General features: G+C 42.1%; 1 protein-coding gene across 1 annotated transcript in view; it reads right to left on the bottom strand.

Moving 5' to 3' along the window:
- Pappa (pappalysin 1) overlaps window positions 1-16,358 on the bottom strand; it is a 226,936-nt gene that overhangs the window by 133,771 nt on the left and 76,807 nt on the right. The window contains exon 7 of the mRNA XM_027949427.3: window positions 14,144-14,642. Within this exon, the coding sequence (XP_027805228.2) occupies window positions 14,144-14,642 (499 nt within the window). The remainder of the gene's footprint in view (window positions 1-14,143; window positions 14,643-16,358) is intronic.

The raw sequence follows: 16,358 nt of genomic DNA, 5'->3' as shown, positions 1-16,358 counted from the left end.
ACCCATGTGCACTGGGGGAAAATGTAATCCTTATGTTTCTGATTCATTTACACTTAACTCATCAAAACACTATTTTGTAAGAGCTATTTGATGTCCACGAAGTCTTCTGAGCCCTTTTGTAAGCCCCGCTTCTTAGATGCAGGAAGTTACATTTCTGATGAGAGGGAGAACTTGAACCAAAAAGGTTGAGTTTGTTTTGAGACCAGGGTTCTGCGAGGGTCACGTGGACTCTGAGCTTGGCCAAGTGTGTTCTCTCATTTCCTAGACCACCCCTTCACCCGTGCCAGCTGCCATATTGCTCCTGTGTCAATTCTCTATGATTTCACTGCCAGCAACTGAAGGAGACTTCCCCACGATCAGAGAGAGCTGAGCTCAAATTTGAGTCCCAAGGTCTGGCCAGCTTCCAGGATTCTGTTTTGTGAGAGAAAGAACACCTGGATTGGGAGTCAGAAGCCCTGGGTTCAATTCTCTGTTTTGCCACCAAATGACTGACTCTGAAGAAGTAGCCTTTCCCTCTGGGCTTGATTCTCCTATTTTTAAAGTGTTAGGGCTGGCCTGGATGATCTCAATGCTCCTTCTAGGTCTGAGAGTCTGGAGTCTAATTCCTGGACAGATGCAGGCTGCAGCATCTTAGAATTAATTCTCTTGGCCTCAAAATTCTGGAGGCTGAATTTGTACACAGAGAGCTTAGCTCAAGAAGGATCCAGAACAGCAATGCAGAAACCAAAGCAGGATTAGTTTGGATATCACTTACTCCAATTTCCCTACTATGGGATGGATGTGGAAGACCAGAAGGGAGGAGAGGAGAGGAGCAAATAGCCCCAGGTCATGGCACAAGTTAATGGGCAAGTGCAGCTTCCCTGGCATTTCTGAAAAAAGTCCTTGGGTAGAAGTTACTAAACTTTCCAGTTCATGAAAGATTAAAGGTGGTAAGGAAACAACAACAACAAAAAAATAACAACCAAACCTACCCACTCTGACAACACTGTGAGAGCAGACATTAGGATGGAAGGGTAACTGGCATTGTTGTGCATGAGGCACAGCGAGGTGGTATCTGGCTTGTATTAAAACCCATGAGTGAATGATTAATCCTGGGTAGAAAACAAAGCCCATGCTTTGTAACGTTATAGGTATTAGTGCTTTGGAAGATTAACCCCATGACCCCCTGAGGGACTTCCAGAATATTGGACTACCCTTTCAGAATCAGTAGATGATGAAAACTGATGGTCTCCTGGGTCCTGCCTGCCTACCCCCAGAACACTCACACACACATGCACACACACAGGCACTCATGTGTGTCATATGCACACACACACATGTTCCCAAAGATGCACATGCATACCTCAATTGCTCCTGCATTTCTACACAATAAAGGTTAGGGTTAGAGTATATGTCTGCATCTAATTCACGGGCCAGCAACTGGAAGCCTCTTCTAAACTCTCCCTCCTCTCAACCCAACCCAAACATGCTTCTATCTCTGCACTTACTCTGTTTCGGTGATGTCAGTAATGTGGGCATCTTCCATGATCCACTCACCTGCCTCCTTCTTCTGATTGGTCATCTGGGCTTCCGTCCCATTAATGCTGCTCTGCCCCATCCAATCCTTTCTAGTCCCACTTTGACCACCCTGGATCACCCACCATCTCCCACTTCAGTTTTGCAACCTTGTTTTCCTCCCTTATCATTCAGGCTCTCTGCCTCCATCCCTCCCTCTACCCAGATTATCCACACATGGCCAATCCAAAAACAAATCTCATCAGGAACTCATCTGAAGACACTCAATGGTACCCATTACCCTTAGGATGAAGTCCACACCCTTAGTTTGGCATTCTAGGAGTGGTGTTACCTGCCCCCTCTCAACCTCCCCGGCCTCTGCTCAAACTCATTCAAGTGTCACTCCTAAGCCTGAGCAGCCAGTCTCCCTTCCCTTTCTGACATTCACTCAGATGCCACTTCTTCCAGGGGGTTTTTACTGACCCTTTAAGTAGAGCAAGGAGCTCCTAGTCCATGATTTCCCTTGACATAACAATGCTCACTCTGTTTTATTGGTTGTTTTTCACATTGACTGGACTCAGTTCCCAGAAGGCTGGTACTGTCCCTCATTGCCTCCTTCATCTCCATTGCTACATACAGGGCCCATTACAAAGGCAGAGCTAAATAAATGCCTACTAAATGAATGAAACACTGAATTACACTTCGTGGTCCATGTTTTCACTCTGAGAATAAGAAAACAAAGTTGCTGCTAGACATGGTGGCACAGGCCTGTAATCCCAGCAGCTCAGTAGGCTGAGACAGGAGAATCCTAAGTTCCAGGCCAGCCTCAGCAATGGCGAGGTGCTTAGCAGCTCAGTGAGACCCTGTCTCTAAATAAAATACAAAACAGGGCTGAGGATGTGGCTCAGTGTCTGAGTGTCCTGAGTTCAATCCCCAGTAGAGAGAGAGAGAGAGAGAGAGAGAGAGAGAGAAAACAAAGTTGCTAAGCTAAGAGGGGAAGGAGCCATTCTCATTTGTTCTTTGATCTTCTAGTAACTAATCCACCTTATAAGTTCAGAGAAAGACCATTGATGCAGCAAATGCACCTGTATTAGGGGTCTCTTACCAATTCCTGATGTGCCATGAGTTTACTCACTCGCTCCTTGCACATGCAATATGCATGTACACATATTGACCATCTGCCCCGTGTCTGTCCTTCCTTGAGAAACTGAAGGCAGAGGGTAATGAAGCAAATACTGTCTATCTCCCAGCTCTAGCATCCCATTGTCAGGTGAAATACCACTTAGGGAAAATGCACCAAAACATTCTGAAGTCACCTCAAAGGGAGAGCTTTTAAAGTTCCAAGTGAGGAGGCAGCTCTAGAAGGCAGCCTGAGAGTTAACCACTGTCCCAATCCCTAAGCTCAGAGCCCAGACTCACTGACAGTCACCTGCTGCCTTCACCCTTATCAAATTAGATGCACTCAGTGCAGGTGTTTGTTCAAGGGTGGTCTAAACAGGATTAGAAATTCATTGGCCTACCCCTTCACTTCTAGAAGGGTGGCACAGGTCCACAGATGAGGAGACAATTGCCCAGGGACACGGCATTTCAGGATATCAGTTTGGAACCTAAGTCTCCTGATTGAGGGCTAGGACATGGTGTTCTCCCCACCTCCCTATTTTCTCTCATTCAGCTACACAGATTAAAATGCAGTTAATCTTTTCCTTCCTCTCTTCTAATCCGGCATTGAACATTGAAGCACAGCAACTCTGCATAGTTTATGGGAAACTGATTCATATGTGTGTCTGTGCATGCCAGGGTTTGGCTCTCACACATACTCTCTGGCATGATGCTGGCCAAGAACAAACCTCATGAAAACCAAATAGGAAGAACCATTTAAATCCTTAAAGTTCCTAGACTGAATCATGTTCTCGCAAATCTATTATCTCATTCGTGTTTCCTGCCACCCTTTGTGAGACTATCTGGTGAGGAATCATACCTACTCTGTCCAGGGGAAGGAGCTTAGGGTCAGCAGTTGAAGACTCCTGGACAGGGTCACACCACAAGGCAGTTGCATACTGATCTGTGAGTCAGATCCCTTGACTCCAAGTTCAACATCTCTGGAGTGATGCTTGAGGTTCTCATTTCAAAAGACACAACATAAACCCACCAAGACCTGCCCTCTTGATTCTCAGTGTCTCTAAGCACAGACAGAATGGATTTTGTCCCCTCTTTTTGCCAATGCCCAGTATGAGGTAAATTCCTCCATTCTTCTCATATCTGTAATTGCTCTGACAGCTGTTATTTTTCTTCTCTTTCTTCTTCATTTATTTATTTTCTTAAAAATCAGGAATTGGAGCAGCACAACCAAGCCCTGTCTACCCTGCCTACTCCCAGGGTGAATGGATAACAACAAAGAAGCAGTTGACACCAGGACACAATTGCAACCTGATTTCGCTACGCAAGCATTCCAAAGGAGCTTCCTCTGGAATGCCAGTGCTGTGACGTGGGACAAGAAAACAGTGTTGCTTTTTCCAATGTCAAATGCACATAAAGCCTTCTGGCAATCTCTGGGCCATCCTTCCTCTTCACTTCTGCTCCTATTCCATCAAACTACTGGTCCACAGACATCCATAGAAATATCTCAACATTACCAGAATCGCTCTGTTTTTCTGATCACAGGTATAGGCATCTTTGCTTTGGTAATATGGTGTAATCTATTGGAGGACACTCATCATACCCTTCCCCATGATAATAATAATATCCATTTTCTCTCCAATGGGTAATCTTGCTTTTTTTTTTTTAAACTTGACTTATTTGTCTAGTTCCTTATCCTAACGGAGGAGGACCTATCTCAATTCTGACCATTAATTCTGCTTGATAGTAAGTTTCTGTCGACTCAAGTTGATTCATGTATGTTTATTGACAAGGCGCAAGCTAGAAGATCTCAGTGAAGAATCCCACTTCTAACTTCCTGGAAGAAGTTTCTTAAAGTCTTTAAATATTGATTTCTCTAGCTGGAAAGTGGAGCTAATAATACTCAAAAATATTTTTTTGAAAAGATTAAATGAGATAGAATATTTAAAAGTGCTTAATCCAGTGTCTAATACATAGCCAGTACATTACAGAGACATTTGTATCATATGTTGTATTGTACTTGAATAATAACATAAAGGATTTGTAATTGAGAGTCATCAAGTCTATCATTTTATAAGCAAAGTGTGCGTGGACCAGTTACACAGTTCCTTTGCACATAGTCTAAGAAATGGGGAAAGCATCTGTTTCCTGGGATCATTGGGGTATCATTACACTTAGAATGGTTTAATGCATTTTGGGTAATTCGTTCAAATATGCATTTGAAAACCCTTCTCAAAACCCTTTTAAAATCATGCTACACCAGGAAAAGTTAGGGTAATCACCACAATTTTCCATACAAAGTACTGCTTTCATTATTTACCTATTTATTTACCTACTTATTTGTTTGTTGATTTATTTCCTTATTTAACTTCATAAAAATCAGTCCCAGTCTCAAAAGGATATGGATGGGATCTGAAGGCAGCAGATTATTCTGTCTTTAACAATTTGCTGGAGATGTGGCACAGATGATGGTGGGTGGAATGGCAACTTTATGGTTGTGGGAAAGAATCCGAGTACCTCACGGAAGCAGCTTAGCACAGCGAGCAGAAATGGTCTCTGTGGTATCAGCATTGGTCCTGAGCAGGCCCAGCCCTGTGTATTCAACTGCCCCCTTAGCAACTCCTTAGAAGTCTCTTGGGCATTCCAAACAATATACATCTAACACTGAACTGTTAATCTAGCCCAGTCCCTGACTAAATGCTAAATTAAAATCTATTTCTCCTTCTACTTCTGGAAATAATATTCTCTCATTCCAGATACTCAACCAGAAACTTGAGTCATTGAATAATCCTTTTTACTTAAGCCCTTTGCATTCAATGTACCATCAAGTCCTATTGATTCTACCTTGATAATGGACCTCCAACTCACTCACTTTTCTGAATAAGTAACTACAATTTCTGGTTTGGGCTTTAGGACTAACCTTGACTGGAACTCTCACACTTTCTCTGTCCTTTCTTTTTTTTTTTTTCTCTTTCTTTTTTTAAATTAAATTTAATTTTTTTATTCGCTACACTTGACATTACAATGATCTTGGCAATTCATACATTTGAATCATTGGGGTATAATTTCTCATTTTTCTAATTGTACAGATTGCAGAATCACACTGGTCATAGAGTCACCTATATACTACCAAGCATTCAGAGTGATAGTATAATAAAAGAGATATGATTGGCTTAGTGCTTCTATTTTGAAATGAATAAATCCAAACTCCTTACCAACCACTATCAACCCCTTCATACTATGGCCCCTGGTTATCCCTCTAACTCATCTTCCATTCTACTTTAATTTAAGGGGGCAGGGATTATATTCTATCTACTCCTCATGATAGAATTCCTCAGTTGGTTATTACCATGTTTATGTGTGCTTTTGTTCAGCTTCTCTCTCCTGGGAGAACTTAGGGTTCAGAATCACAGGGTCAGCACAGAGACTGACATGCAGTAGTCACCCCTTCTTAAATGAGCAAGAATGAATGATGAAGCAAAGGAGCGTGTTTATCAAGAGAGCCATGTGACTATCACTTAACTTCCCTGGGCCTCAGTTTCCCCTAACTGTAGAAGAGAAACTGTAATGACCCAGCCGCTTTCAAGTCTGGTAGTGCATCTGACAGATCCATAGAAATTTAGAGGAGTGATTTTGGTGGTGTTAGCATACAATGGGGGTCTCTTGAAATCATAAAGTACCTGAAGACCGTCAACACTTCTATGGCTGTTACTGACCCTGGGGATCCATTGATTTTGCCAAACCCCTTTGCTTATCCTACCATACCCAGAACCTGTATTTCATTCTGAAAGGTACTTGGCCTAAGACTGATGTGAGGGAGTCAGGGGTGGGTGATGCCTGGCTTCCAAAAATAGACTGAGATCTTGCTCACTATGCTGGTCTGAGCTGGGAACAGTGGTATTCATCCTGGGCTTGGAGGAACAGCTCTCCCTACTGACACTTCCCAACAGCACCTCAGAATGCAGGTACAACCACGTGGGGCAGGCGTGGGAGAAGGCCTTGCTCAGGAAGGGGTCCAGCCCGGATTGCACATTTCTGCAATGTGTTCCTGGAAACCACGTTGGTCTGACAACGTCCAAACTTCCTCAAGCCTCCTCCTCCTCATCTGCTTAAATGCTCAAAAAACAAATGGAAAAAAATTGTTCTGTCCTCTTTTATTTGTGTTTATTCTACTGCTTTTGGGAACAAGAAAAACTAGTTTTAACATTCATTTTCTCCATTTATCACGACAGCACCTTGATCTATACCAGTCATCACCATAATACCCATGTTAGTTTGCCAGGCACGCCTTTTGGTGGGGAAGTCAGACAAAGGAGATGTAAAACTTGGATCTAGTGTCTAGTACCTTTGGGACTTTAAATGAACACTTTATCTCCTTGAGTCTCAGTTTCCCCATTGAATAATCAAGCATGCTAATGCCTATATCTCATTGATAGGCTTAAATAAAATATATGATAGTTATTAGTAGTCACGATTTTAGGACTACTAGCTACAACTGACACTTGAACATGTGAGGGTGGTTAACACAATGACTATGTTTAGGCGGAATCCAGGTTGGTTTTTATTACCTATTTTATCTTCAGAACACGATCTGGTTCCCAGAACAGGGAATGCAGTGAAGTAGCATTTAACAAATATATCAATGCATAAATTGTGACTCAGAGTGACCTCTTCATAAACACTAGTTCCCTCTTGATTGCCTTTTCTACTCCAGATCCTAATTACATTGATGGACATGCAGGAGAGCCAACATTAAAATCCCTATGTAAGAGAGAGGAAAATGGGGAAGTGAAGAGATTAAAGACTATCTCAAGGATATTAACAGACAAATCACAGAAGAGGAAATGTGGATGCCGTGGAAATACTTGAAAAGATTCTCACTGAAGAGTATCTAACAAGCTGGGCTTGGTGGCACACCCCTATAATCCCAGTGGCTTGGGAGGCTGAGGCAGGAGGATGGCAAGTTCAAAGCCAGCCTCAGCAACTTAACAAGGCTCTAAGCAAATTAGCAAGACCCTGACTCAAAATAAAAAGGGCTGTGGATGTGGCTCAGTAGTTAAGTGCCCTTGGGTTCAAACCAAAAAACAGCAAGCAGTACCTAACAAGAATGGCAACGAGAAGCCCCTTTTATCCAACAAAGGGTCAAAGATAAAGTACAAATGCGCCAAGCAGTAAGCAGAACTTGCTGCAGACAGCTGGTGGAGGGTAAGCTAGTTTACCCTTAGAACGTCACAGGTTGTGTCCACTAAGTTGAAAAAGACCCATGGCTTATGGCCCAGCAATTCTGTCTTAGTGCCAGTCCTAGAGAAATGCTTCATGCATGTGCTCGGGGGGAGGCATGTACAAGAGTACTCAAAAAGCAGCATTTGTGCTGGAAGGAGAATAGAAAAGGAACAGAATATTATTTATTTCTATTCATAATAGAAAAAAAGGATGTGTGAAATAACCTCAGTGCCCATCATTAGGAGTTTGGCTAAATAACTTGGAGCAGATTTGTTTTATGGAATATCATTAGGTAGCTAAAAAAGAAGTACGTGTAGGAACTGAAGTGGATGCATAAGCCAAATTACACCGTTTCCACCTCAAAGCTCTGCATTTGATCTGAGATGGAGCATGCACTTCTGTGTACTGTAATTTATTCGTTCATCCATCCATCCATTAATTTACTTATCAACGTTTACTGAGCACCCACTTGGTTCCAGCCACCTGCATTTTGGTAAATCTCTTCAATGATCAACTGTTACACGTCCTTCAGGTTGGTACAGACGTCACTCCCTCCAGGAAGCCTACCTTACCCACTCAGGCTGGGTTACGTACCCTCTCTGTGTTTTCTCCCAGCCCCCTTGTGCTCTTACACAATAGCAGTTTTCATGCTTCAGTATCTTCACCTGATACTCTGTCTACATCCCCTTTCCCCACTTTTAAACCATGCTCCTGAAGTCAAGGATGATGTCTGCATCGATTAGAGCTGCAGGCCTAGCCCAGAACCCACACTAGTATTATTGTTAAATGAAACGAGTATTACTGAACATGGTTACATTGGAGTTTCAGTATTTGATGGATGAACGAGCAAATGAACACACACAAGAACAAAAAATGGAAGACTGGATAGCAAGCAGAAAGAGCTAGCAAAAAAAAAAAAAAATGGTGGGGGACTTAAAAAAGAGAATGAAGTGACTCATCCCAAGAGCCGGAGAAACAGCATTCATGAGCCACCTTGCCTTCCACTGACCCTGAGTTAGGATAAATGTTTCAAATCCTTTGAGGCTTAACATGGCATCGCATAGCAAATCTGACCAAATGGGATGTTATGCAATCACGTTTTCTTTTTGTCTGCCCCAGCTTCATTGTAAGAATCAATGAACCAGGCATGGTGGCACCCGCCTGCAATCCCAGTGGCTCAGATGGCTGAGACGGGGGTTCATGAGTTCAAAGCCAATCTCAGCAATGTTGAGATGCTAAGCAACCCAGTGAGATCCTGTCTCTAAAATACAAAATAAGGCTGGGAATGTAGCTCAGTGGCCAAGTGCCCATGAGTTCAATCCCTGGTACCCTCCCCCAAAATAAAAATAAAAAATCAATGACAGCAAGGACCTTGATTCATCACTGTATCTCTAGTGGCTAGGAGGTAGCCAAGTTCAGGTAGGAAGTCAAAAAACCTGAAGAATAAACTCATTTTTTTTCTTAATTGATGATGGCCCTGAACATTTAGAATCCAGAGGAAGAAATTTGGATCTGATTTGTGAAATTTGGACTTAATGTGAGCTGCTATTAACTCTTTCTGATTTGATAAGAATGTCCATACATATCCTATGACTATATTCTTTCCTCATGTCTATTCATTTTCTCTAGGAATTACATTGGGAATGCCAAGGAGGTAGAGTAAAATAGGTAGAGATTGTTCTGGAAGTTTAATAGAGCTAATGTGTGAGAGAAATTAATAGGTTAATACACTGGGGCACACAAGTCAGCCAGTTGGGAGAGATGACTTCTAAAAATATTTCTAACTCTAAATTGAGGATACTAAGAATAGAGAGGCACTAACAAAATAGGCAACACAAGCATATTTGTTTAAGCAGAGAATGAACAATTAAGAGCACTACCTTTGCAATTGATAGCTCTATATACAGACCCAGTTTTGCTGCTTGATAGTTGTGTAAACTCTACCTTTTCTGATTTTGCATTCCAGGTCCATTAAAAAAAAAAACTTACTGAGTGCCTACTTTGTGCCTAAAGTTGTTCTAGGTGCTTGGAATGCATCTAGACAAACAGGCAACAAGCCCAGTCCTCAAGGAGTTTAGATTCTAGTTCTAAGTCTAGACCTCGGTCCTCCCAAATCCAAGCCAACTTCTGACTCTGCATCTCTGTTTCTTCCATCAGAGCCTAATTGACCGCATGATGTTGCTTCCTATGGATACCTTCTCCCATAGAGTGTGAGCACCTTGAGAGGTTGGCACTACTGGGTCACCAATTCATCACACAGGACATGGGACAGACAAATGAATAATAGTGAGCTGCTATTAACTCTTTCTGATTTGATTTATACTTCATTTTCTTATTCTCTCTCCATCTACTCTCTATCCTCTATCTATCTATGACTTAGTTTTGTTTAGACTCTCACTTTTTGGAGAAATTTGCAGATTCCACACAGAGCCATGTAGCACAGTGCTTAAAGCATTTTGATAGCAATGTTAAAAAACAAAAGCTTCTCTGCTTTTTCCTTACAGCCAGGGACATAAAGACCTGGTTGTGTAACTTGTGTGACTAGAGCCCAAGGGTAAGTCATGGCAGCAAACTCTGGGCAGCTAACACTTTTAATCCTGCCTTCTACCTGCTCTATCTAGAACTTTGGCCATACTAGAAGCATTCCTCAGCTCTAAAAGTCTGCCTTCACATTACTTCAGGGGGGAGGTGGTACTGTGTAGTGATTAGGAGGGTGGAATTTGGAATTGGTCCTGGGGTTTTAACCTAGCTGTGCCATTACTAGATGCATGAGGTTAGACAAGTCACTTTGACCTTCAAATTTCTCACCTGCCTCATAAGAACTTATAAGACACTAACAGCAGAGTGCATTGTAAATGGTTGTCAGTATTATTGCTTTTGTGTACACACTACACATTTCAGAAAGGCATCCAGAGCCAGTGAGGGTCCCTTGGATGCTAATTTTCATGTACAATTCCTGTTGAATCCTTTTGATTACAAAAAAGTGTATGAGTTGCCTGTTACCTGAGACACTTTCTCTGATGTCTACCCACAGAAAAGAGCTCCATATATTCTCCCCTTATATTAGAGATGTGGAAAATGAGGCCCAAATAGGTGAAGCACCGGGTCTTGGTGTTGTATGGTGAGTCAGTGGAAGAGTTGGCACTAGTACCTTTTTTTTTGATAGTGTCAGTTCTTATTCACTGGAGGGGTTTTGGCTTAAGGGAGATGGAAGCATTCCACATTTCTTCCTTGTCCTGGCCAAAAGTAATCAGTCTACCAGAAACTTCCATGGGGTAAGCACAGAAGGCTCTCCCTTCATCAATGTCATACCTTGGAAAACTATCTCTAGTGTAGATAACAGAAAGAATAAATATTTTTGTTGAGAGAAAAAAATGAAGACAAAGGTCAAAGGGAATCATGTAATGGGTTGAGTCAGGGAAAAAAAAAGAAAGCCTTTTTTTTTTCTCTCTCCTCTTTTTCTCCAAAACAGTCTTTATATAGAACTTGTATAGAAGCCAATTTATTTGATACGGAAAAAATGTTAAAGCAGCAAAATACACATACACATATATGCACACATACAAAGAGGTATTTGTGGTGGGGTTCAGAACTAAAATTACCAAGAGATAAAGGAGATGAAGTGGAAGGTTGACTTGGAATGAAGTGATGTGTTTTCCTTTATTTTCAGACATTCAGAGAACATTAAGGTCAGAAAGCCCAGCCCAGGTCTCTAATAAAATTCTTGAGACTCAAGAAAGAAAAAGAAGAAGGTAAACTGGTATTTGTGCTTGTCAAATTTGAGGGTCTATAAAGGAGCATTTGGTGCATAAATGGTTCATGAGCGTGTGGAGTTGAACATTGGTGGTTTCGGGAAGCAAAATGGCATAGGCGTTGGTTTTTCACCAAGGGACAAGGTCCTTAGCACTCCTGTTGAGTGCCTTCAAGAAAGGGACCTGACTCCCAGTTCCCTGTACAGACTCTGGCACGTAGAATGTTCTCAATATATACTTGTTAACTAAACGAGTAGTTTCGAGAGTGGAAGAAAATTTGGAGGTTACTGGACTGCAAGGTTTGTTCAGAGCAGTCACTATTAAAATTAACCAGCACTGGAATCACCTAGAGAGACCCTGCCCACAGAAATTCTGATTCATAGGCTGGACTGTGGCCTCAGAACCTGTCCTTTGGAAGTTTCCAAGTGATGTAGATGCAGCTGGTCTGAATCCAGACTTGGAGAACCTATTTTAGTGCAGGGGATCTGCAACTTGGTTGCACGTTGTAATTGCCTGTTGAGATTTTAAAAGTCCTGAAGGTTGCACCTTACTCTTTCCAATAAAATCAATACCTGGGAGGAGGGCAAGAGGGATGGAGGCTGACACTCAGAAAATTTTAAAAGAGTCCAAGTTTTGGGGTTAGGCAACTGAGTGTGAGAATCACTTCTCCTTGTAGAGTTGAGGCATTTAAAGACCAGAAAGGGCAAGCCACTTACCTAAGATAGTAGAGCAAGTAAGTGACTTAGCTAAGAATAGAACTCAGGGTGCTTTTACTTCTGTTTAACTTCTACCATTCCACACTTATCAACCCATGTCAGCTCTCACAGACTCATAAATCAAGGCAAAAAATGAAAGCTGTGTATAAACTGAGGTTTTAAGACATCTATTACTTCTTTCCTCCATTGTTTTATAAAGAAATTTTAAGTGGATGCATATTTATAGAACTTTACCACTCCAGACAAGTGAGGAGATGGAAGAGACAGGGTTATGGAATATTTTCAAGGCAAGACGATCCTTTAAATTTTAAGTACATTCTTAAACACAGACCAAGTGCTCCCTCTGAGTTCTTCACCAGATGTTCTTCATCTCGGATTCAATGCATGGGTGAGGGTTTGCTTGAGATGTGCACATTAATTGCTGGCATGTAAAAGGAAGTGCTGGTAAAGTGTTTGAAAGTGGTTCTGTCTCTTAAAAAGATTAAAAGTTTCCTTCCAGAACTTGGTTTCCATTAATGATTGGCTGAGTAAATATTTTCAAGTAGACGGAGCAGAGATTATGTCTTATATCATCTTAGAACCAAATAAAGAGCCACAAAAGGCTTACAGAAACCATGGACTTGGACTTTTTCATCACACATAGGAGAAATTAAGGCTCAAACAGATTAACTGATTTATCTGACATTAGTAAGTGGACCAGCTGCTACTAGACGCAAAGCGTCTGAGTCCAGAGTTATGGTTCTTTCTAGTATTCAAAGCAGTCCCCATGTACATAGTGGGTATTTGATAAATGTTTGTTGATTGACAGCTTAGACCATTCTACCCACATAAGATGATTAAGGCTATATCATTTTTCAGACTAAAGGGGAAGTTGGAATCACATCTCTGATTCAACTTAAGCTGAGTACACTGGCTTAGGAGTTGGGATTGGATGCTTGCCTTGATCTCATTGCTTCCTAACCCCATGATCTTAGACAAATGACTTTACAACTCTAAGCCCCAGTTTTCTCCTTTGAAAAATGTGGTTGTAGAGAGGATGAAATGAGTAAAAGATGAAATGACCTTAGCCCATTTTCTGGGACACAAGGAAAATCACTAATAACTTCATCATAGGGTGGCCTTCCACATAAAGCCTAAATCCTGGATATGTTTGAAGAACTGGTTTTAAAAGTGACGATTAAAGACAAGCACTATCTCACATGAAATCATTGAGCATCCCCCCATCCCTCAAAAACAAACAAACAAACAAACAAACAAAAAAAACCAAAAAACATGGATCCTAGAGCTACAAAGACCCTTAAGAGGTCCAAACACCTGTTTTCCATCTCAGGAAATGAGACAGAAACAAGGACTGTGATGCAACATTCACCTTCCAGCAAAATATATATGAAAATACTCAGGAGTATGCCCAATTCCCACGCCAATCTGCTATAACTTCATCTCTTTTTCATTCACCAAAAAAGCAATCAGAATGCTTGAATCTGCTTCAACTTCATAGAAAATGGAAATCATTAACAAACTTAGGTTCTTCTACCTTCATTGTAATAAGTGAGTTTCTTACAGCTATTCACATCCAACCTTGTTCATTTACTGATGGGGAGGCTAAGTTTCATAGGTTAGGGTCAAACATCAGAGGTGTCACCAGATTTAAGCCTCTTGGTTCCTTGCTTATCACACTCTTGCTACTATATCAATCCTGCCTTGTTGAGATGATTCTATAATCCCCAGAAGTGATTAGAGCCTGAGGAACTTTCTCCTTCCACTCCAGGTCTTTCTGACGCTCTGAACATCCCTCTACCACCTATCCACTTGATCAACTTCCTATGGAGAAGGCGTACTTACATGTCTTTGAATCTTCTATTGAGGTGTAGGAGAGATGCCACGTCGTCTTGGAGAGGAGGGTCTCGGACCACTTTATACTGCAGAGGCTTACACTCCAGGCAGAGTGGGCTGTCTGCAACCGAGGTCAACATGGCAGCATCGATCTCCAGATGTTCATCCAATGTGTAGATCTGGATGCCATACACCTCCTCGCCCACATCCTGGAGTCTGATGGTCAGTGGAATGTCACAGAAAACATTCTGAGGGCCCAGGGAGATGTTCGCTCCACTGACAGTCAACAATTTGATGTCATTGACAGCTCCACTAGAGTCCCAGTCAGTGGAGACAAAGGTCACCCAGATAGCCAGAGACTCAGGGACTACGGGGTACCGGAATTCCAGCTCGAGGTAGCAGCCTTGTGGCTCAGGGCAGGCTGGAGGGACTGTGTGTGGGTTGACAGCTGAATTTGGGCTCCAGGTGCGGACGCTGGACTTACAGGGCTGTTCCACATCTGGATGACCTATGGAGAAGATGGGAGGGAATGAGCTCCTCGGTCAAGACCTTCATTCTGGTCATTAGAATTTCCCACAGACCCCATAAGGGACTGGTCTAATGAGAATGTAGAAAAATGAGAGAGAATTCTAGTGTTGTGATTAATCTTTTGTATACATAGCACCCAGTTTCTCCCCATCCCTGGAAAACAGATCTCGGATGAATCACCAGACATTTGGTCAAACTGCATTCAAATAAGTGTCTTACTATTGAGTTGATGTCCAAGATTCTCTTCCTAATCTTTCATTTGACAACTTTGCTCCTTAGCATAAAAATCATGTATGTCCCATGAACATGTTTAATTTTTTGCAAGGATTCATTTATAAAGTGAGGAAACTAAGGCTCAGAAACGTGGAGTGAATGGACCAAGTTCATAAACTTGAAGTGTCAAGGTCAGCCTTAGAACCCAGCTTGACCTCATTCAGAAGTCCTTATAGTTCATTGTTTTTCATGATGGATGTGGAGTCACTAAAATAAGTGAGAATCCATGTGCTATTATAGCCTTTGTGACGTCCTGCTTGGACTGAAAGATACACCAGAAAACCCTGAGCAAAGAGGAGGTAAGCAAGGGTAGCATCCACCCCTTGGACTGGAGATCTGGGAGGAAATAGCCATGAAAAGCTGGAAAGCTCTGGAGCCACCTTATCTGTCTTCCTCCCTTTCCCTACGTGAGGTCATTCCAAACCACTGAGCTTCTCTGAGCTCTTTCCAGTCTGATTCAGGAAGGGGAGGGCTGGGATTCAGGAGGGGGAAGAGAGGGATTCTTCTACTCTTTCCCCAGGGAGATGATGCCTCATTCCCAACTGACCTCAGCCTGCCATGACTTCTGAATTTTTCTCTGCTGAAATCACATCTAGACCCTCAGAGAGCTCTTCCCTACACTACTGAGAAAAGTAACCAGGATGCAGCAATTGGCTCTAACTTGCTTATGGGAGCCTAGTTACAGAGCATCTGGTGAGGGTAGAATGGGGGACATTCAGGTTGTGCTATTAGCCATACTCCTTTTCATGTTCAGTATCAGTGGTTGGTGGCTATGGCGGTGAGGACACCGGACATTTCTAAAGCAAAAAGGAAAAAAAAAAGTGATCTTTGTTTGAAAACACCTTTTGGTAATGTCACAAGGTCCAGGTAGCAGGTATAGGAATCAGCACCAAATGAGTATTAGAAAGCCACGTGGGGTAAAAAAGCAACTCTCGAAAAAGCTGTAAATGCCTCCAACCTCTTTGGCTCTGCCAAGACAAGGAAGAAGAGAGAAGACACCAACCACGTGGAGATGGAGAAGAGGAGAAAAGGGAACAAGGGAAATGCACAGACTTTTGAAGATACAAGTCATCAAAACAAGAAGAGATGGCTATAAATATAAGATTCCCTCCAACCCTCCTTGACTAGGTTCATTCATTATTCACAACAACTGCTGGCTAGAAGCAACCTTTAGTTTAAATGAAAAGCACAAATAAAACTTCCTGCCCAGCTGAAGCTTTTCCCCTGTCTGCTCCCCAACCCACTGGATTTCTGACTCAGGTTTTGTGGATGGTGGGCCCATGTGTATTACTTGTTCATTCAGTAAACATTATCGAGGGCAAAACTTTACAGTATATGAAGCACATTCCTTAGTGATTAGTGAACTCATCTGATTGTCATCAAAGCCCTGAAGAATGGGTAACATTCCTGTCTGTTTTACAGG

Source organism: Marmota flaviventris, chromosome 13 (genome assembly GCF_047511675.1).
Source record: "Marmota flaviventris isolate mMarFla1 chromosome 13, mMarFla1.hap1, whole genome shotgun sequence".
NCBI lineage: Eukaryota > Metazoa > Chordata > Mammalia > Rodentia > Sciuridae > Marmota > Marmota flaviventris.
This window is presented reverse-complemented; position numbering and strand designations above follow the sequence as displayed.